The 23272-nt window shown below is 45.4% G+C and overlaps 1 protein-coding gene across 4 annotated transcripts in view; it reads right to left on the bottom strand.

Annotated features, from left to right (window-relative positions):
• The window catches only part of ZFAT (zinc finger and AT-hook domain containing), a 109010-nt gene that overhangs the window by 47741 nt on the left and 37997 nt on the right, over positions 1-23272 (bottom strand). For all 4 annotated transcript variants that reach the window (XM_084848746.1, XM_084848743.1, XM_084848744.1 and 1 more), the window contains exons 5-10: positions 22289-22439; positions 19200-20638; positions 15721-15953; positions 5258-5345; positions 3633-3782; positions 458-631 (exon numbers count right to left, since the gene is read on the bottom strand). In XM_084848746.1, coding sequence (XP_084704872.1) covers positions 458-631; positions 3633-3782; positions 5258-5345; positions 15721-15953; positions 19200-20638; positions 22289-22439 — 2235 coding nt within the window. The remainder of the gene's footprint in view (positions 1-457; positions 632-3632; positions 3783-5257; positions 5346-15720; positions 15954-19199; positions 20639-22288; positions 22440-23272) is intronic.

The following is a 23272-nucleotide window of genomic DNA, read 5'->3' as shown; positions in this document are numbered from 1 at the left end:
TATAGTACCAGAACACCGTTTTTTAAAATGTGCCATTTCTGCATGGGCAGGAGGTGGCAAGGGTGTGCATAGCATGCAGTGACCCAGGTTCTGTGACATCTAAGGGCCCATTTAATTACTCCATGTGTAAGGCAAGGTGTACTGGGATTTGCACCCAGGCCAGCCCAACTACATGGTTCATCATTGCATCCTGGCCACACTTTCCAAGCAGTTGCTGGTCTACAGTGGAGATTTTCCGCACAATGAGGTGAGAGGTAAGTACACTGCAAACATCGTGTCCCAAAACATGGAATCACCAGAAGTGTTTTTTGGTGGTCTCCCCATATGGGAAGTATCATCTGAATAAGTGCTAAGCAAGCTCACTGGTCACACGGAAAATCCTTTTCCAATCACATGCCTCCCTTAGGGCATTATTTAGCGTCCCAACCGAAATTTCAGACCTGATGGAGCTACTTACCATCAGCGGTGTGGAGGAGTTTGTGGCTCTTCAGCGTGCCTTTTGACTTGAACTTTTTCCCACACATATCGCACAGGTGGGTCTTCTCGGTGCTGTGGCGGTTCATGTGAGCTTTCAGGTTGCTTTTGCTGCGAGTGGCGTATTCACAGAGAGAACATTTGAATGGCTTGACGCCTATAGAAAGCAGAACAAAAATGAACGAAGAAGGTTTTGTTTATGACTACGGCTAGTCATAAACTTTGTTGGGGCAGGAGGAACAGCTAGTTTTGGTACAGTAGACGTTCTAGAACTGCTTCGTCCCCCAAAAGTCACTTTCATATGCGGGAAGTGTATGGTGGGAGCTGAAGAGAGAAACATTTTTAAACCTCTTACTTTGCAGACAGGCCCACTTTCCTTCCATTGTGAATAGCATGTCCAGGGGGGATTTGGACTGAGGCGGGGGGGGGAGGCAAAGAGTTAAAGTCCCTGCCCACAAGCCACAGTCCTGATCTGGCTTAGGGGGTCCATGTTGGCTATTTAATTGAAAATGAAAGTGTGAACTATGGGTTGGATCTAATGGTGCCCTTGCATGGGCAGCCCAGGCCCACCAGCCCTGGTGCGCGCGCAGCCCCCAGAAGCACTATATCGTGGCTGCCAGCAGTAGGGGCCACATGTGTGGGGCCAGCGGGCCTGGACCGCCCATGCAAGGGCACCACTGGATACTGCCCATTGTGACAAATGCCATGTCTAGTTTGGCCCTGAAACAATGCATATTCTTTCCCTGTTTAGCCATGCCTTTCCTTCCTCCGTTGCCTCCCTATGCGATATTATAGATTGCAAGCACACCAGGCAGGGGCTTGCCCTCTTGCACTCTGTGCAGTGCCATGTACACCGATGGCAATCTTATGATAGATAAATAGACAGTGCGGCTAGATAACAGCAGCGCTGTTACATTTTTTTGTGCCGAGAATGTTTGGAGATTTGTCAATATCCAGAACTGAAAACGGCAGCCTTTGTTTAGATGACAGTAATAATTTAATTTAGCTTTCTGTGCATAGAGAACACTCACTGGACTAACTGTGATTCATTAATTCATAAACAAAAGGGGTTCAAATATTAATTACTGAAGAACTCTTGAGTTATCTGCTGAGGCAGAAAATCACAAACAAGCATTTTTGAACTAGATGAGCCACAAGCTAATGATTTCCATAAACTTTGCTTTAATTCCAAAATAAGATACTGGAGGAGACTTCCACAGGCTGACTTGTGTCACGCTCTGCTTTCAGAGTTATAAAGCAACAAAGGGAAGGGGGAAATATACTGCATGTCTTTTATCAAGTCACAGAAACAATAAGTAAGAAATGCAATAAATAAACTTAGCTGCAGGGAATAAACTGCAAGTCCTATGCCAGGGGGGTCTGTGCTATCTTTTTACAAAGGACAGCACAGACCTTCAAGCTATATGTTTAACTACAGCATGTGTTAAACTGATACGAACACAGTATTCACCACAATGGTAACATCTACATTTACCAAAGGTAAACATGGTATGTTAAAAAACAATCTGGTTAATGCTGCTGCTAAACATATCATGTGGAAGTATATTCAATTAAACTTATTTCCAGGTAAGTGAGCTTAGATTGCAAATGCCAAATTGTGTGTGTTCCTCTCCCCCCCGCCCCATCAGTTCTTTGATGCTGTAAAACTCTTCCCTGTACTAGCTAAGACATAACTATTTCCCCCTAGATAAAGGGAAAGATCACACATACGCATTCAGTACTTGATGACTGTAACATCAAATGATGGCCCATCACAGAACTAACTTAGATAACTGCTGCCACCGTTTGGGCACAATCCTATGGAGGCAGTCATCAGCCTCCGAACTCAGAGGCTGATGACTATCCAGTGCAGGGCGGTCAGAGCATGGTGGCGATCCTCACCTCCGTGCTCCGCCCATCCTGCATTTCTGGCTAGACAGGCAATTTTGCCTGTCCAGCCAGGGAGCTTTGGAGCAGGAGCGGAACGGGAGACCGCAAGGCACATAGGAAGCTGCATAACGCAGCTTCCACAGTCTTCTCCCCTCCCCCAGAACCACCCCCTTTTCCCTGTCTCCACACTCTGCTTCCAAGTGTGGAGACATAGCCGGTGTGGAGAGAACTGCACCAGCTGTGAGGGGGTGCCGGAGGGAGTGTGGTTTCTGGGCTCTGAGGTCGGAGCCCTGGTTCTGACCGTGGAGTCCAGAAACCGAAAAATCCTAGGTCCCCCAGATGCTGTCTAGGGTACATGGAATTGTTCCCCCCATTAATCAGATAGGATAATTTTCAGTAGGGTCAATTCACAGTTGCCTGTCATCAGGTGATTCCAGATTAGGCTTTTATTGTGATTATTGTGATTATCATTCATGGAATTTTCCTGGGGTCCAGATGATGTTGTGATCATTTTGTAGCCTGCCTGTTTTTTCCCATTGCTTCTTCCATCTTTTTTTGTTCCAGAAAAAAGTCTGTTAAGAAAAAACAGAATAGCTGCAGAATGATTCTTTTGATTCTTACCGCTAGGAGCCCTCCTTCCAGAAGTGCCCATTGTGTTAAGAAATCAAGGGAACTTCATGCATATGAGAACCGCCTGCTAAGGCTGGAATACTGACTAGCATGCATGGGTAGAGAAGTGCAGAGGCAGAAGCAGCCCTTTCCAAGCTCCCAAAGAGTCGGTCTGTCAGAGCGAGTAGCCAGAACTGCAAGTCTCTAGCTGTCCTAGAAAATAGTCAGAGTGCACCAGTGTGGTAATAGAGGGTCGGCTAAATAATAAGAAAACACATCATTGCATTTTATGTAATGATACATTACATTTATGTAATGAAGCAGATACATGTTTTATGTATCTGTTTGTTTTTTAAAAGTAGCTGTGGGGTATTTAATCAGGATCAGGACCACTGTGCATTGGGGGGAGGGAGAATTAAGCCTTTTCCTCATCTGACAGCTGCCCTCCTATCCAAAACAGCAGCTGCACACCAAGATCCTGAATCTGGACCCCCCCCCCCCCCGGCAAACACCAATGGCTGCTAGTAAACAGAACAGAACAAAAACAAATTTGTAACATAAAACACACCCTTCATCAAGTTTAGCCCTAACTGGAGTGTTCATGTGCCAGCAAATGATTGCAGTTTTAAAAAGACAGGCTCTAGCTACGCCACAGTTACCTTCATGGGCCCAAATGTGACGCTGCAGGTCTGATCCATTCTTCATGAAATAAAAGTTGCAATAGGGGCATTTCACTGCTCGCTTTCCAATTAGCCCTTTTAGCTGAACCCTCCTGCCAACAATCTCAGAGATGGTGTTCATAGAAACTTCTGGGGGTCAGGTGGGAGGGAAAGGAAGAGGCACATCAGAAAAAGAAAAGAAAAAACCAAGCTCTAAACTTCAGGGAACACATGGCAAGAATAAATAAAACATAGAATATTTAAATTCTTCCTTGTTGTGTATTTTAAGTAGCTTTCCTTTTGTATGCTTTTTTCCCTTAGGTGAGATTTTACAGTCTAAGGAAATAGTCTCATTAATTTATGGCTTTTCCAGCACAGGCCATTGCTTTTGTGTGCTGTGAACTTCCACGGCAACTTACTGTTTTAATGACAAATTAGAGTCTGGTTGTGCCATTGGTACAGAAACTGTTTTTCCGGCAGGAAGCATTCTCAGGTGGCCAATACCTAACAGGGCAGCTTCGCTAACCAAATATTTATGAGCTTCAATACTCTCAGAGAGACGCATAACATTTGTTTAAGGTTTCAGCCGGGATTTCCAGAGGAGTCGGAAATATCCAAGCAGACAGCTTGTTAACAACAGCAAAAGGCACAAAAATCCAGATGTGATGTTAAAATCGCTAGAAATAATTAAAAGACTAGATTGTTCAGTCCCAACTATGTGTAATAATCAACCTAATCACGTGTCTTTTAAAAGATGCATATGCTCAGAGTATTCTATATAAGGGATATGACATAAAGCATGCATTCCAAGGGCTTCAGGACTTGAACTGGGAACTTCATGGGCTGACTGTGGATTGTATGCACTCAGACCTCAAAGCTCTCTTCAGGCACAACAAGGAATAGAGGTGTGCAGCATCAGCACCTTTTCCTGGCAGGCAATATGAAGGCCCTGGATTAGCCAGATGTCAGGCCTCAGCAGGGGTCTGTCTTGGTTGTTGGGTGTCAGAGACAAGGGCAGGGTCCAAACAGGCAATGGCGAGGCTGGAACACAGACAAAGGGCCAGAGGCAAAGATGTGGCTGGGGCTGAGCATATGGAAAATAGGTGAGGTAAGATGAGGCAGGCTGCAGGAGTTTGCTGCTGCTGCTGCTACTTGTAGCTATGAAATGGTCAGGGTGATGGGCCAGACCTGAGACCAGGGCTTGATAGGCTTAGGAAGCCAGGATTAGACTGTGGGGCCAGCTGACAATGACTGCCGCCTAGATGGCAACCTTGCGCTGCAACATTTAGCCAGCCAGGCTTGAAGAAGTGCCATATCACTGGTGACACAAGAGGTAAGGCCCCTGGGTGCCCTGGTTTGAGACAATCCCCTTCACCCTATCACTTCATCTCTGTGCCAAGGGAAAATGTTTTTGCCCCCTTGGTTTCTGCATGTCAGAAAACTATGAATGGCAAAGTAGCTGGACCACTTAACAAGCTGGCCACCCTGGGTTTTTCTACCTGTCTTCCACATCATGATGATGATGATGATGATAAGCAGCAGACACAACTCCAGTCTATTATTTAACCTGGGCCATGCCTCCGCCATTACACTTCATTAAAAACCATTAGCGCAGCTTATCTTACCTGGGTGGTTTGTCTTTATGTGCGATTTTATAAGTCGGTCTTCAGAAAATGATTTCTCACACACAGGGCAGGAATAACTCTTTTTGTCCTTTAAAGCAAAAAGATAAGATTACATTATCAGTTCACTGAGCGGATTGCTAAACTCATTACATGCTGAATAATATATGGCTCCCAACAAGGTGATAACTGGAAGGCTCAGATGCGGATTTCAGCTGGTGTTATGAAAAGCGAGAGCAGTTAGCGCGATGAGGCACACTGAAGGAAATGCAAAAATTAGGCTTCGTTACCACATCAGCAATCTCAGAACGATTCACAGCTTTGATTTATAGCTGGGGAGGGGGACTTAATGGTGGGGAAAAAAACATATATGATCTACATCTCCGGGCCAAAAGCAGAGATCTTCTACAAGTACTATACAAGATCAAATCTACATATGCAGCAAGATGAGATGGGAACAAGGTGGGAGAATGGACTTTATTTATTTATTTGATTTATACCCCGCCCTTCAACAGGTTCCCAGAGCTCGCTGGACTGCAGCTGGGAGATGTTTTTGAATGCTCTCCTACACAAACAAAATCCTCTACAAGTAGGAAACAAGTAGGGCAGGGAGACCGCCGAGCTAAAGCACTTCTTTAGTAATGGGAGTCGAAGCAGAGAAGAAAGGGACACAGCCAGAGCTTGCAGGAGCCAGTCCTGCAAGCCTCATCCAAGTCTGTGGAATCCCTATGTTATCTTCAATCTCTTATCGGAGGGCTCATACTGGGGGGGCAAGCAGCATGAAGGGGAATCCCGTGGTCATCTCCAATCAGAGATTGGAGATAACATGGGGATTCCTCTCCCCCGCCTCCTTCCCAAGCCTCCAGGCCAGGCAGCAGGGCTTAGGGAAGGTCCTGCATGGATGCCTAACCCTCTGTGGGCCAAATTAGGCCTGTGGGCTGGAGGTTGTTCTCCAATGCTCTAGTGGTCTACTTGCAGGGACATTTTTTTATTTTGCTTTTTAATATAGGGGAGCATTCAAAATTTAATATCCTGTGGGGCCTGACCTCCCCGAGATGAGGCCCAATTCACACTATAACTTTTCATTGCCCTAATTCTGCAGCCCCAGTAAAGATATACAGATAACAGTTCACAACAGAAGACTCAGACCAGGTTCAGTTCATGAGCACCAAAACACAACCCCAATCAACACCGGATCAAGCTGGCAGAATAAATGTGAATAATTTCAGTGAGTCTAATACAACGTAGGTAAGCTTTGCAGGTCATCCAGGTGTTGTGAACCACCCAGAAGGCTTCGACTATTGGGCAGTATATAAACAAACAAACAGTTTCTGGCAAACTCTACTGCTAAAGGCTCTGGCTCAAATACAGGGGAGTGGCCACTAAAGATCAGTTATGGACATTCGATCCTGGCAGGGAAACCTGCCTTTTAGGCGATGGATGTGTCTCACAGGACACCTCTGCTCTGCCCTCTTTAGTTGACAACGCAGTAAAGGAGACACCCCGAACCACCCTCTCCCAGAGAGACCTCCTCCTGCTGGCCTGTTGCCATGGAAGGCTCCTGTGGTCGAGAAGCAGGGCCCACCATCAAGGTCAGGTCTCCCGGCTGTGGAGACAGACAGGCCATCTCAGCCGCCTGGGTCTCCCCCACTCCCGGCTGGCAAGCCAGTGGGAGGCCTGCTAGAACTGACTTCTCAGGCTCCTGGAGTCCTATGGCTGGGCCTGATTCCGCGGAGTCCCCTTCTGACTCCAAATCATACTCGGAGGCTATAGCTCCCCCCGAACTGGGGCAAGGCCTCACATATCCCATCTGCAGCATGAAGTAATACAGCCCACTCTACCACCTCATTCTGATCCAGCCAGGACTGCAAATAGTTACTCACTTGGTCTCCAGCAGCAGTGCGCAACATGGCCTCCAGCTAACTAGCAAGGGCATTTTACAGAACTTGCATTCCTTCCCTCCTTTCAGGCCTCCCAGGGCATGGGTGGGCTGTTAAACACTTTATGGTCTTATATTATTACTTAACGTTTTACTGACGACTAATTGTATGCTGGGAGTTTTACCCAAGGCAGAAGTGACAGGATTCATGCCCACTAAGCTGAGAGCCTCCCCTGCAAAGTAGTTAATTCCTAGTCAAAGAGGAGCTGTGAAGCATGTGTATCCTGTGCCAACAGCATTCTGCCCACAGTGCTATGTAGACATCCAATAAGGCATTAGGGAAAGATGCCATAAAGTAGGCTTGAAGCTGCAATGGTGCCTGGCTCTGCCAACGTCGCTGCCAAGTCAATTGGCAACTGCCCTGATTAAACCATCACCATTGGAAAGCAACCTTACAGTCTAAGGGCCTATTCACACACTCCAGTGAGGTGGTAGTTATCTTGCAAGAAATGTCTCAGTTGCCTTCATTCATATGATGATTCTGCCTGTGCTAAGTGAACCCACCAGAGGTAGTTTTATGCACCTAGGCTACCGTGTGATCTTTGCAGCAATCAAGCAGCAGGCAGGGCTGGGTGAATAAGTAAGCAAACAAAGCTGGATGAAGGAAGATCAAGACTAGGTTGGGTTGGAAAAGACAAGGCCGGGCCGGCAGTGTCAGACGGTAAGGACTGGAAGAACATATGGCACTGCAATAAAAGGGCTAGGGTTAGTGTTGATTCCAGCCAGGAAATCAGGCAGACAAGAATGACCTATGGGCCTCTCTCAGGGGAGCCACTGCCTCTGCAGTCACAGCTCTTCCTTCCAAGCTGGTCCTTACGAGCCTTTAGAAGGCAGCTGAAAACCCTTCTGTTTATACTGGCATGATCGAACAATTGCTGAGGAGCAGAACTCTTATCCAATACTTTTGATGACATTTTCAGAAGTCACTTTTATTTTGCCTGACTCTGATTGTGTGTTTACAGGTATACTGTGAGCAAACTTTGGCACATGCTGCACAGAGCCCATCACAATATGGCTGCCGCTGCTGCAGCCTCCACTGCTTAATTCAGCAGTTCCTGGGATTGCCCCCCTTTCTGATGTAGTCACTCATGTTCCTAAAGGGGGAAAGTCACAGAGGGCTGGCAGCTACCCCACAACAAGCCTGTTGTACTGCTTTCTTCCAGCAAATGTTATGCAGGAATGGAGTTCTGGACCATTTCATTACACTGTCTTCTTGGAGAGTAAAGGGAAGCTAAAGGGGAAAAGATTCCAAGTCCCAAAACTATTCTCTCTCTTTACATGTGTGTAAATGTACAACAGGACCAGAATGGTTCAGAAAGCAGAAAATACACAGAATCTCAAGTATATTATAATTCCAGAGCTAATAATTTCAAAGCCAAGCTCATGAGCTGGAGACTCTAACTCAATTTTGAACATATGGTGTTAGAGCGACAAGGGCTCCTGGGAACCCTAACAGACTGGAAGAGACATGCTGCTGCCCTTCTGCAAATGCCAAGATTTGCTTCCGGAAAAGGCAAAATGCCACATGAGGCAGTAATATAACACCCCCACCCCCCATGCAGGTCTTATAGAAAAATGGCAGAATGTGAAGCAAAGTTCTTTCCACAAAGGAAAAGCAGGAGTCACTGTCTGTGGGACCTTCGGTATGCCAGCTGGGAGGTACAACATGGGTGCATTTACATTTCTTTCCTTGGCAGGGTGTACGCGTTTCAGAGTATGCTTTGTCCAACCACACTGGAGACAGAAACAACTGCGAGCATTAAACAGGACCTTTACTTAACATTAGAAGGCATCTTCTTGTTACAACTAAAGCAGGCAAAGTAAAAAGGCAAAAGTGAAACCAAAACCAGTACCACAACTCCCTGGCTTTTCAACCAGTTATTTTCCCTTCCATACAGTGGGTTTTAACTAATGGCTATTACTTATTTCAACAGTACATTTGTAAGAGAAAGATTCCAGTGCTGAGCTTTAACAAGAGCAAACTGGAAATCTCAACTGACTCTCAATTACCTTCAAAGTGTCTCCGTGTCTGCAATTCCTTCTTCAATGGGAGGCTAGAATTTTGAACATGACACTTGGCACCTCCTTGCATTTGGCCAGATACAAGAGCATTGCAGATATATTCATGATCAAAAGAAAGCAGATATTTATAGAAAACACACACACACAATGTGTATACATCTTCTAATACAAATTGCCTGCTGTTTCTCATGCTAAACATTGAAAATCCATATACCTATGTGGTTCTTCTCAAATAAACTAATCTAGGTGCCTTCCCCTTTAAGCAAATTTGTACTATATGTATTTGAAACACTTCATTTATTACATGTAACATAATTAAGGAAGAACTAATTCTGAAAAAGAGAAGAAGCTCCCCATCTCCATGAGCAAGAATCCTGAGCTGTTGCCAAATATGAGTACAGAAGAGGAAAATGGAGGTGGGGAGGAGGAGATGGAAAAAGTGAAGCGTGGGGATGTTGACAGAGTAGCAAGGGAAGATGCATACAAAAAGCGGAAGACAATAGAACTGAGGTTTGGAGTTTGTAGATCAAGTACTATGATCCTATTGGTACTGTATATTCTTTCTTTAATGACTGTACCCAAGGTATTACTTAGTGAGTGTGTGAACAAGTCCACAGAGAACAAACACCAAAGGCAGAGGGTGGGATCAAGATTTATTCATACTTAGACTCACTGAAATCAATGGGGCTTTAGTTAGTTGCAAATAACTTAAGTCCTATTGATTTCAGTGGGTCTGCTCTAAATGTGACTAAATCTGGATCCAATCCTATGATTTCAGGTCACCTGAAATGCAATACTTTCACCAAAGATAGTGGTCACATGCTCAACTCTGTTGTTCTTAGGCAATTTGAAAGCCACCAAACCAGTTGTACAACTCAAGTTCTTCAGAAAGACTAAGTCCTTTGTTAGACAAACACACGTGCTATTTTTCTCAACACATAGCATCAGCCGAATATACCTGTGACATCCTCAGAACTCGGACAGAGAAGGTCCAACCAAAGCTGCCTCTTTTAACAGTTGTTAAGACTTAAAGTGGGAGATTTTTTCTCTGTGGACTGCCTAGATAACTGTTACTGCACTAACCCTACAGCAGCTGGCTGGGGGATTATGGAAATTATAGTCCAACACATCTGGAGGGTGCCAGTTTGGGGAAGACTGTCCTACAGAGTAATCCCCGTCACTCTTCCAGCCAGCCCTTAGGAATGTCATGGTCTGAGATTTCGCATTCCTGAGGCCAATCAGGTCATAAATGGATAGTCCAAAGAACACCTCCATCATAGACCACGGGCTCACCACAATGCCCTTGTCATATGCGTTAACAGAGTCTCTCTTAAGGATGCAGATGGGGTCCCTTTACAATATACTTCTTGTCACATTCTTTATCCCTGCCTTATGCCTTGGCAAGGAAAGGGGTAATTTATTCCATGCTTTACAGAATTTTCCCCCTTAAAAATGTCTTTGAGGACCTTCTGAAGCACAGAAACAAAAGTAAAAGCGCCTTGCAAGGACTACTTTTACCACTCCAGCTACCACCAATTTATACAGAACATGGCAAACTGAAAGTGCCTGGTGACCTTTATTCTTTTCCTTACTATTCAAAGAATACAGAGAGGAAACTGAGGCTGGGAAACAATGACAAGCCCAGAGTCACATGAAGGATGGATTTAGAGAGTGGATCGTACCATGGCGGTGACTTAAAAACACTACAACTAAAACAGATACACAGGTGCTCCTCTGGCAGAGCAGTCAGGTTGCTTGTGCATCAGCATATCAGTTGACCTGTGAATCTGCATTAATTCACAGAGAACCGAAATCTCTGTCCTCGTCAAATAACTACAGGGGGTGGGAGAGAGCTGGGGGTGAGATTTACCTCCATCCATTACAATTAACCACATGTTTGCTGGAAAATCTAGGAGGGGGTGCAGAACCGCTTTCAGCCCTAGGGCCAAATTCCATTTTGGAGATGCTTTCAAGGGCCGCATTCCAGCGGTGGGTGGGGTAGAAGGCAAAAGAGGATGGGGCCAAAAGCACAAGGAAACCACAATACTAAAAATACCAGCCTATTTTAACTTAAAGCTCTTTCTGCCAGTAACTAAGCCTTAGGAGAGGCATTGCAACCTTAGGGGAGGCATTACACAAATGCTGGGGAGCCACCAAATGATCAGTGGTTGAGGGAAAGGGACATGGCCAACTGGGAAACTCTGGAGAGCCAAGTTGGGACCCCAGGAAGGCCAGATTTGGCCCCCGGGCCTGAGATTCTGCACCTCTGCTCTAAGGTCACAGGACAGGAACCTCAATGTTCCTGAAAGGCTAGTTCTTCACATTCTATAAAGTGAGCCCCCGCCAACCGCCTGCAGTCTGAAGTGGTACAGCCCAGACACCTCAGTGACCCAAGCGTGTTGCTTACACTAAGCCAAGTGTGAGGCTTAGTTCTGTAGCGTATTCAAGAACGAAGCCCTTGTCAACTGCATGTCTCTTAGAAGAAAAGATGCCACATAAAACTTAAATAACAAGAACCTGACACCAACCTGGCACAAATAACTCTTAAGATCTATTTATTCACTTTGGCAGAGAGTCAAGCTGCTACTCAAGTATCCTGGGGTGTCAAACATTCTATCAAAACTCAGTTTTCTTCTGTTACCCTTCCAATCCCCTCTCTCCTTTTGTTGCCACGTTTATTTCCCTATTGGCTTGCAGTATTCTGTTACATGTGTTCCTTTTGAGCCAGAAAAGGAAAAAGCCTGCTAATGTCAACCTGCTGAAACTAATCTGAGTGCCGGAAATGTTTGCACAAGGTTTTCTATACATTTCTGCCAACATGCTTCACCCTGCTCTGCAAAATGTGTTACTCCAACCGTGGGATGTGTCTCAAAGGGGCAATTAATCAGGTCCACTTTTGACTTTGTATTTCCCCCCTTGCATTTTGAAAACTCAGGACAGAAAGCCGTAAGAGCCCCTGTAATGGGGAAGCAAACACATGCATGTTCTGCAGCATTCTGTGCCATTCCTGCCGCATGGAAGATTCTCATACTGGATGTTAACAAGTGTATTTGAACCTCTCTGTGTGGCACTTATGAATGCTGTTAGCGTGGAAGAAGATTTGGATGAGAAACTGTACCTACACTGCAGTCCCGGTCTTGCATTTGCCTTTGGACCTAATTTAAAGCAAAGCCCACTTAAGCCTTATGTGAAAAGAACGTTTAGATTTTCCCCACATTACAACAAGACTCAGTAGCAGACATTTCCTCCATACCTTCTCATGCATGATTTTCAAGTGAAGAAAAGGAATGTCAGAAATAGATCTTAGAGCCAAAGACACACTATCAGGAGAAGGACAAGGTGCAGGCAGATCTTACTGGGCTGTACCAATTCATACTGCAAGAGGGGAAATAACATGCATGAATGCTCTTCCACATCAAAAAGGCCAAAATGAAAACAAGATAACCACAAACGTCCCGGTATATACCAAACTGACATACCAGTAAGAAGAGAAGAACCTTCTCTCTGACATGCTAGCTGTCTTTGTGCTTTGAGTTTTCTTTTGCTTTTAATATGGTGGCGCATTCAAGCATGCATTCCCTGCCACCACCTGCAGTCTGAATGGTACAGTCCAGGAATAACTGTGCCACGGGATTCTCTTGATGGTGCTTTTCAGCTCTCCATGGGCCAGTGTGCAACAACACAGCCACACACAGTTATTTAACCCACAATGAGCTGTGGTGTGTGCTGGGTGTCTGTGGCCGCCGTTTTGAATATGCAACCCCTGATTGGGACAATTTGAGGGGCTGCGCTCTGTCATGTGAACCTGGCCACGTAGGTTATTTGAGGATTAAACAACCCTCACGTAACTAATTGAGGGTTATTTAAGCCATGATAACCTGTTGCGTCATGTGAATTGGGTCAGCGTGTCAGAAATATATTAACTTGCAATGTTTTTCTCTCTGTAAAATTTTTAACCTTAAATCTGTCTTAGTAACCTGGTTCACACATCACAGCTATTCAGGGTTTATTTAAAGCCTGAGTGGTCGTGAACAAATGGAAGTGAGTGACTGTGCTGGTTCCTGGCCATCCATCTGCTCCTGCTGAACTAGCCAACCCAGGAGTGCTCAACATTTGTTCTTGGGTTCTAACCCTCGATTATCTTTGGGTTATCTCTTCCCCAACAACCCACAATTCCAGGTTTGGAGTTCACAATAAACAATCCAGGGATGGAGTGTCCCTGGGTTGTTTAGCTCCTCCCAGCTGCAACAGGAGCAAACAGGGAGCAAGAACTAGCATGCTCGCTCACTCATACTTCATCCACAACAACCCACGGTTTAATAAACCATGGGTTGTTGTGACATGCAAACCAGATCAGTGAATCTGCTAAGGGGGAGGGGGGGATCTGTTATCTGACCCAGACCCCTTGACATAAAGGTGGACTATGATACTAATCAAGAGGGATGCAGCACGGACAACTACTTTCAGGAGGGAAGCCCTTGGGGGCCTAACAGAGCCTCTCTGGACCAGGACCTATAGATCTAGTGATGTCATGAAAAAGTAATGAGCTTCACATGGATGTGGATACATTTCTTGACTGCTTATGCTGCCCAAAAGCTAGCATGCTGGCAGAAGTTCCCATGCAACACTTCCTTCTTATGGGCAGGGAAGGACCAATGAGGGGTTTCTGTTCAACAAGAAAATCTATGGATGAGACTGGGGCAATTTACTCAGAGGAGTAGCTGTCTTCAGCCTATTATAGCAAAAGGAAGAAAGCATCTTGTGGCACCTTAAGGGCTAACAACTTTACAGAGGTATGAGTGTTTGTAGACAACAAGAGTCTACTTTATCTGTTGCATCTGATGAAACAGACCCTTGTCCAAGAAAGCCCATGCCACAAAAATGTGTTAGCCTTTAAGGTGACACAGGGGTCTCTCTGGTTTAGCCTGTTAGAATGATCCACAATATGTATCATCATATGTGGGATGTGACTGTATAACAAAGTGGAAAAGCAAAGGTTATCACCACATCATTTTGTTGCAAGAGGGTTTTTTTAATGAAATGCTAGATTTTTGTCAGAGTCAAAATGATGTATGATGTTGACTCATCTTCAACACATTTTTTTTTTTAACAAGGCCTTGGCATGGAGAGGAAAGAAAAAGGACGGTGAGAAAAAGATGTGGCATCCATTCCCAGCCACAGAAGTTTGGTGGCTTTTATCTAGCTTTCTGTCTCTTCTCCCCAGGACAGCTGTAGAAAACTTCCCTGCTATTTTCAGCCACTGCACTATGTTTTTAAATCGCATCTAAGCTGTAGGTAACTTTCTGATATACACAAACACACATGGAGCCCAGCACCTTGTAAGAAATCAAATGTTGCAAATAAAGATCAAGAATGTGACCTAAAAACAAGCTCAGATTTTCGCTGCAAAACAAATTTAACTGGAAAAACTTTCTCTAACTCAAGTAAAGTAATACTAATAAACACAAGACAACACTGTGTATTTTTAGAAGGATTCCTCCCTTTTGCTTTGAGTTTCCTGCTGCTTTCTGAAAAGCCAGCCTGTGGCTTCTGAAACCACAGTTAGAGTAGGAGGCAAACTATTCTGTTCTTTACCTTTTAAAGAAAAAAGTGAATTCTAACTGCTGGAGATATTGGCCAAAAGCCTACCTCCTGTCAGCATAAAGGAGATCTAAACACATTAAATGTATCATGTTTAACTCATGCTTTTAAGAGAAGAGCAGAAACACAGCTTGGAAGCAGATAAAAAAAAGAAAAGAATATGGAGAAAACTCCCTCATGCTCTTCTGAGATGTGGAAATTGAAAGTCCCAAATCTGACAGGGAGGTGGCATCTTGAGGCTCCTAGCTGAGGAATGGGTTTAACTGCTAGCTTTCTCACCTGCCCTGTTCCAAGGCCTTGGGACAGGTATCAGCCCTTTAAAAACCCAGTAAAATGTAAAACCCAGTCCACTGAAGTAGATTAAAAGAGCTCCCAGTTGATGTAACTCCAGCCCTTAAACATCCATTCAAACTGAAAGGGTACAACTTTTCCAAAAGGTGGTATGGTTTGGATCTCAAGGATAATTCAAAAGGAAAGGAGGATCCCTTGCTGTACATTTTTGGTCCACAAGTGGTATAGTCAAGGCAATGCTCTTAGCTGATATTAAGGCTCCAAGTGTCTGCATACTTCTTGGTCTCTTCCCCCAAATTAGTAGAAATTGCATTATGCAAAGTAAGCCAATGCAAACACACTTCACTTACATAATTATTCAGGTTGTGGAATTTCGATTGCTTTTACAAGTAGCATAAGCATAATCCCATCCAAAAGATGTCAAGTTCCATAAGGTGTCAAGTTCACCTTTAGCACTCTACCAGTACACAATTGAATTCTCAAAATTCAGGCTTTCCCAGCATAAGCCATACAAAGAAAAGTGGGAGTCACTTTCACAGTTCAAGACTCTCCCTGTACAGAACATGGCAACAACACAGTTGAAACAAACACACTGGCCAGGATTCAGTCTTACCAGCTCTGTGTGTACTTTCAGGTGTGCCTGGAGTTTGTATTTATCTGGGGTGGAATAATCACAGTCTTCCGTGGGACATTTCAGCAAAATATTACTATGCTTCTGGATGACGTGTCGTTTAAGACAGTTCTTGGTGATGGAGGAGTAGTTGCACTGAGAGCAGTAGTAGAGATGCTCTCTTGTGTGAGTACGGACGTGCATGTCGTAATGCACCTGGTACCAAAACAACTTGCCTGAAAAGAACAATTTAAAACACGGTAAGATAAATGTATCTAAGTGTGTTCCGTTCAAGCATTGTGCGTCATGGATAGAATGCTAGATGTGGTTTTGAGAAGCAGGAGCACAAATGGTTATTCAGCCCTGGGTACCAGTCATTGTTTGATAAAACAGGAAACATCATGATCTGGCTAGATACTGGGTACTGTGTTGGTGGTGCAGATAAAAGAAATGGAGGGCCCACCCTGGAGCTTTGGGATAGGATGGGCCATGGAACTAATTCATGAATCTAATGGCTGAAGCACATAACTGCAGCCTGGTCATGGCACACAGGTCACACTGACCACAAGCCTAGGCCATCATTTTTGCCACTGCTTAGCTCAATTTATAGGGGTGATCAAAATGGAGGTTTCTCCTTGTGGTGAACAATTCAGGAGGCTAGTCAGGAACATGAGCCCACGATAAGTCCTGAACCTTGGACCTCACACATCCCAATGATATGCTCGGCCTCTGTTATATTTCCCTCCACAGGCAGGGTCTGCCTCTCTTCAGACATATCGGCTTAGCCCTTTCTTATCCCCCCTACACTCCAGTGGGTTGTCCAGTGAATGGCCACAAAGGATATCAAGCAGGGATTCAACCTACACACAACCACCAAAGAAAGGACCCTATAAGAAAATCAGCCAGATCTGCAAAGAAACCAGTTGAAGAGAAACAAGTCCAAGAGGACCATAAGATAAGGCTTGAACCCTATAGCAGATTCTAAGTCAGGATTGTCCTCTGGCCTGAGCAAAGGGACTCTGTTTATTGCTGCTGTTCCAGCAACTAACCTGCCTCACTTTCCTCCCAGGATCTTGCCCCCCGACTTGGCAGAAGTCTAACCCAAGCGGTGGGGGGGAGCACTTGTCACAGATAGGTTGTGTGCCCCAGACCTAAAAACAAAATACTATTCCATGTCCAGCATGTCACATTTTTAAAGAAATCAGCGTGTTAAAATGCTAAACATTCTTTTTAAATATATACCTGCCTCGGTAAATGTGGGTAGGACAGTGCCTATGACACAGACTGAACTGATAGTTCCTAAAAGCCAGCAACCTCAACAGGGCAGAGTTAACATACAATCCTTTGACAATTGTGTTGCTGATGAAAAATCCTTCTAAAAGGTATTTTTGCTAATTGAATTCCTCTTAATGGATGCAGTCCCTACGAAATGCAATTTTGAGAATGCATTTAAATCAGGAGGCCTTATTAGCAGAACTGGTGACCCTAGAGGATTGCCCAGGACAGCTCACTCAAGGAGACAGTATTTTTATTATAGCAGCTGCAGGAGAGGGCCAGTAAGGAGTCCAGTTGGCTCAGGACTGAATACAAAATAGGTGCACGAGAATGGCACACTGGGTTCACTGCGAGATGTGGAGGAGTGAGGGCTGTGGCCTGCAGCCAGGGGAGTGGGGGAGAAATGGGAAGTGGGACAGAGGAGACCTTTCAGCGGACAGGTCACACTGGAAAGTAGGAAGGATAAGAAGGGCTATGCAGATTTATATGAAAACAGGCAAGCAATTCCTGGGCCGAGTGGGAGGGAAGGATATCATACAGGCACAGCTGAGTGGCAGAACTCAGCTGGCTTAGGATGTAGGAGGTCTCAAGGTTCAGGGCTCACTGCGGGCTCAAGTTGCTAGCCAGCCCCCTAAACTGTTTACCAGAAGCAGACACCCAGGTGTGATGCTGAGCTACTTCTCGGCACCCTCTTCCCTCAAGCTGGCTGGGGCAGTTATTTCTCATCAAGCTTTTCAAAGGGTGCATGTATGTTTTGGGCTTCCAAACCCTTAAAAAGAGAAGCCTGTGGATGTACCCAGCTTGTCAGAGCAAGTTAAAGTTATTCTCCTTTAAGTGGCATTTTTCCAATGTTATCTCTTAACCTAAAAGTAGCATTTTCTTGCTTATGTGCTTCGCACCTGATTGAAAAATTACGTGGGCAGTTATTCCTGCCTCTCTCTCGGCCGAGACAAATAAAAGTGGAATAGGATCTTTTGTTTGAGACGCACGGAACTTTAGCTGCCTCTCCTGACTAACCCCAGGTGCTGTGTGTGCCTCCTACATGTGAGCAATTTATTGAAAAAAGCAGAGCACAGGTCAGCAAGCTTTTTACTTTGTTTTCTTAACGCCTACTTTGTTTTCCCTTCATTTCTTATTGTATGCTTGTAATAAATTTCGACTTTCAATCTGGAAACTGGAGGCTGATTTCTGACCAAACTCAAGAGATGGGGTGGTGGTGGTAATGGTCATTTTTTCTCTTCCCACGTGCTCTGGACTGTTTGGTTACATGCCGCTGAATCAGACAGGGAAAAAGGGGGGATAGGACAGACTGGGACCTTGGCTGGCTGAATACCTTCCCTCAAGTAGTACACCCTGAGAGCTAGAGGATACTTTGCTCATCCTAGCTCAGGGGAGTTATACAGGTGGCGGAGGTTTCTTTTGACTGGCCAATTAAAACAAACAAAAAAGTCACCCCCAGGTCCTAAGGTTCAAATCCCAGCTTCTCCTATAAAATGACACAGGTATCAGGGAATGTTCCTTGCCTGACAGCTACTGCCAGCTAAGACTGAACTGGAAAGGCCACCACACTGGCATTCTGTAGGGCAGCTGGGTACAAGAAGGATCTTGGGGGCAGGAGGCAAAGCTTCAGTTCTGGTGGACTACTTGCCCTCCTAGCCTCTAGTAACATTTCCCTGCTCTTATACCCTTGCACTCACTCTTATACTGCTTCGCTCATGCATGCCACTGCATGGAAAAATGCCAAGTTCTGTAGATACATAAGGGAGGCAAAGGGGTGGACTCAAATCCCAGACCTGCTAGAAGCTGAGATGGAAACAGCTGCTGGAACCATTTACCCCTCTGCTAGGCTCAAGGAATTCCTGGGTCCAGACTCTGCAAGCTTCTCCTTAGCTTCACTGGTCTTGCTGTTTCCCTTCAGATCTGCTGCCTCTTTTGCCCTCTTATTCCAGACAGTACAGCTCTCCTTGCTACAAGGGAACACTCCTCCCCACTCCACATCCAGCCTGCACATGACTTTGAGGAAATCAGCCCTGATTTTATCGATCTCATTTTTAATAAGGAAACAAGTGTGTGTGTGTGTGTGTGTCTTCTTGGCACTAATAAAAAAAACCTCACCGATATCAACCAAACCTTTCCACTAAACTGCATTCACCAGGGAGTACCATGTAGTTCTGTTGCCCCCGCCCCCAGTTCTGCATACTCCTCACCACAATATTCGCATTCCAAGTCTCCATAGACCTTCCTGATCTTTTCACACAGGGCCGTGTTCATTTGTCGCTTTTGCAAACTGTCCAAAATCTGCATAAAAGCTGCCGCTCCAGTTCGATTGTCTGAAGGCAGCGCGCAAGAATCTGAATTCACGCCAATTGCTGTGTTGGATTCTGGAGCGGGAAGTGGGCTGGAGGAGCCTGCCTTTTCAGCTGTTGACTCACTCGTTTCCTGAGCTAACTGGCCCTTTTCCTCAAGAGCAGGAGCATGTGGTAGAACGCGGTGCTCCTGGCTCATACTGGAGTTTCTATCTCCCAAAACCTGAATTACTTCACACTGCACGTTCGCTGAATGGTCATGAGAGACTTCTTCTGTTGTCCCAGGGAGGGGCTTCTCCTCATCTGAACCAGGATTCTGTAGAAAGCTATCTGAAGCACTAACTGGGCATGCATCTGGGGATACTAATCCTGGCAACGGCTGGCACAACGGATCTGCTGCACTTGCAACTGAAGGGCTTTCAAAATTTAAAGGAAGGGCGTGAGAAGTTTCCAAATGGCCCCCAGGCTCTTCATGATGGCTTCCCTCCATGACATTCAATTTGCCTGTGCAAAGAGGCATCTTTCGTATACAAAGTGCCTTCGAGTTTAAGAGTGAGAGTTCAGCTGCTGTCTGCGACAATTCCTCTCCAAGGGCTTCCTGCTGGATGTCCCCTCCCGGTTCCAGAAGGCAAAAGCTCTGATTGATGGAGCTGTTAAAAACAGAAGTCTCTGGCAAGTCCCGGTGCGCTTCTTTGATATGTGCACGGAGCCTGATGGAACTGACAAATTTCTTCAAGCACTCACTGCAAACATACACGAATGGGTGCTTTCGGACGTGAAGCTCCAGCGCTTGGTACTTGGTGGCTCCGTGGCCGCACAGCTCACAAGCAAAGGGCCTCTCATCCCCGTGGACAAGCATATGCCTGTCACGATCCAGCTCGTTTTTGAACTTGCGCTCACAGATCTGACAGTCGTACAACAGCTGCCTCTTGCCTTCCCGGGTCATCAAGCGGAGCTCGTCAAATACATCCTTCACTTTTTTGTCCTGCAAGTCATGGGCTTCCTTGATATGCTTGATCAAGTTCTTGACATCTGAGTATTTCTTCTTGCAGAAGCGGCAGTGCTGCTTGATTTTCTTGTGGACTCTCTCCACATGGACCTTGAGGTGGCCTTTGCTCAGGCAAGTGAAAGGGCAGTAGTCGCAGCCAAACTTCTCCCCTGTGTGCTTCCGCAGGTGAACGTTCAGGTTGGCTTTGATGGCGCTGGCATAGCTGCAGAAGGAGCATTTGTAAGGCTTTTCATTGGTGTGGATCCGCAGGTGGGCCTGAAGAGAGTGCTTAAATTTGAACACCTTGTTGCAGTATTCACAGGTAAAAATTTTCAACTGAGTTGCGCTTAACCTAAGGAGAAACAGAATCAAGACATCAAACCACTTACACCACCAAGGCTGGCATGCAAACAGGAATCAGCCGTTTTTGGTCCGGGGGCTGCATTGCCCCCCTCTCGGGGCAAATGCGGGTTCCTCTAGGGCTGGACTGGAAATTTCCATAGGCTGAATTTGGCCCATGGGCTGGAGGTTCCCTATCATTGCACTAAGGGAACATGGGAGGTAATGTTCTTAATAAATCTCTCCACCAGCTTAAACTGTAAGAACTTGAGATGGCCCTGAAGCAGAAGAGATACACACAGGCAATATAAGGGTCCAAGGAAAAGGCTACATGCAGGGATGTCCTGGTTTCCTCCTCCTCCTCCTCCTCCTCCTCCTCCTCCAAGGAGCTAGAGACAAATGCCACCAAGGAGCCACCCAAGTCAGGAGACCTGGGAGAGCCTGGACCCTCAGGAGAGATGACTGCAGGTCCATCCCCACAGGAATAGGGGAGCTCCATCTCTGAGGTGGAGGCTGGGCAACCACCTAGCCCCCAAGAGCATCACTGCCTCAAGAGGCAGGCCAGTAGGGCTCCTTTGAGAAGAAATGCTAGATTGCCAAGGAGGACTTCTCAAGAGGAAAGGACTCCTTGGGAGCAAGTCCCTCCTCTTGAGTAGGACATCTGCCAGAGGGCCTGTAATGAGCTGCAGCTGAACCCTGGGTGTGGCACAGGAAGCTCTGGCTATATAAGCCTTCAGTTTTGCTCTAGCTGTTGCTGGAACAACATCTTATCTTCAGTTCCACTGTCCCATATCCCTGACTGTGCCTTGTGTTTCATCCTCTGTAGCTACTGACCTCTGGATGCCTGCTGGACTTTGTCTCTACTTCATTGCTCTCCTGTGTTTTGACCTTGGATGCACTTCAGACCTCTCTTCAGGAAGCCTCCTACTTGCCTGGTAATACTGTGCTTTGACCACTGCCTGTATCTTGACCACTCCTGCCTTAGACTGATCTCATACTGGACTGAAACCTTTGTGCTTGACTATCTGCCTGCGTACTTGACTTCCCTATTGGATTTGTCCCTGTATTTGTCTAATGTAGAATCTGACCCAGCTAGACCAGGACACCTGGGCCCTGACTGGCTCATCACCCAGACTTCTGATCGGCTGGGAGTCCTACATGATCTTTCCTGGGGCAGGTAAATCCATTCTGAACATCCTGCTGATGCCATCTAGTGATGACTGACCTGCTTGCTGCATTCCCTGCCTGCCTTGGGCTCCTTTCCTCCTTCATGCTTCTTCCTTGTCCTCCATGTGCAGGTGACATCATCAGAGATGGTACCATCTCAATTATTCTAATTGCCTGAGAAATTATGTCACATGAACAGCACCACCTATATAGCCCAACAGCTAGTTTGGGAAACAGAACCAAGAGGGATACTACATTTCAGAGACCAATTTTCCCATGTAACATCCATACCTGGTCTCTATGAGGAGAGCAACAGGTTCCACTGGATGCCCAGCAATTTTTAAAAGTACATTTGTGCTGTATACTGGAATTAAGACTACCCTCAAAATAATCTTTCTGAAGACTTGGTTGGAGCTGTTTGGTTCCCTTGAGTCTTTAGGTTATATAATGTTTCCACATGGAATAAAACATAATTTATTTTAAAAATGGAAAGTACCTGCTTGATTTCATTGGTTGCTCGTAAGGTGTTTGTTGAATGGCATACTCCTGATACCCTCTTCGCTGAGAGTCTGATGTTGTCGTCTCCGGATTCGTCGATTGTTCAATTTCAGGAGAAGCAGCTTCAACTGGAACTATTTTTGTAGCTCCTGCAAGAAAAATAGAACTATGCTATTTACTAAAAACTATATTCTAGTATGTTGCCTCATCCTGTATAATATTTGTATATCAAACAAAAATATTGACTTACTATATCCTGAATAATATGTATAATTGAATGACAGTGGCCTAGTCTGTTATCATCTATGTGTAAGAGCAGGAAAGCATTAATGAAATTCTATTGTCCGTCCTTTTGCCCTCAAAGCTGCAAAATATGCAAAGATGTAAAAGGCTCATTTAGCTGCTCTTTCTTTGAATTATATAAAGGGCCAGGCAGAGGATCAAACCTGTCATACATTTAGCCTTAGGTAAGGACAAAACTGCATATTAAAAGGAAAACATGAGGTCCCCAACTCTGTATTTCCCTTGTAACGCAACTAGGAGGGGTGAGCCTTAACTCTTCCTCTTCCTGTTGGTTCTGCCTAGTAAATATCTCCCCTCCCACCATGCCCACCATAAAACACACACATTCAGATCACTTTTAAACTTCCCCCAGACCTTTGGGGGGTGGGGGTAGAGAAAGAGCCTCAGGGGCATTTGCAGATGAAGGAGTGATACTCCCTTGCAAGTACCCCCTCCCACCTCCACATTGTTGCTTGGATTCAGGAACATCCGTTTTGTGAGATAAACACGTAACTCAGCCCTGAAAAACAGCTCACCTAATTTTACTGGCAACTGAACTGTTCTGCTTTCTGTAACTTTTTTATTTATTTTTTTGCCCTGGTGGGTTACATCAATGCTGCCATCACATTTCAATTTATGGCATTAGGGGCTTATCTAGAAAGGCCACAGTTTGCTTCGCTTCTTTGGTATAAAGGAAAGC

Source organism: Heloderma suspectum, chromosome 4 (genome assembly GCF_057233095.1).
Source record: "Heloderma suspectum isolate Gila_16-S chromosome 4, 16-S_ref, whole genome shotgun sequence".
NCBI lineage: Eukaryota > Metazoa > Chordata > Lepidosauria > Squamata > Helodermatidae > Heloderma > Heloderma suspectum.
Note: the sequence above shows the minus strand (reverse complement) of the source record. Positions and strands in the feature narration are given on the sequence as shown.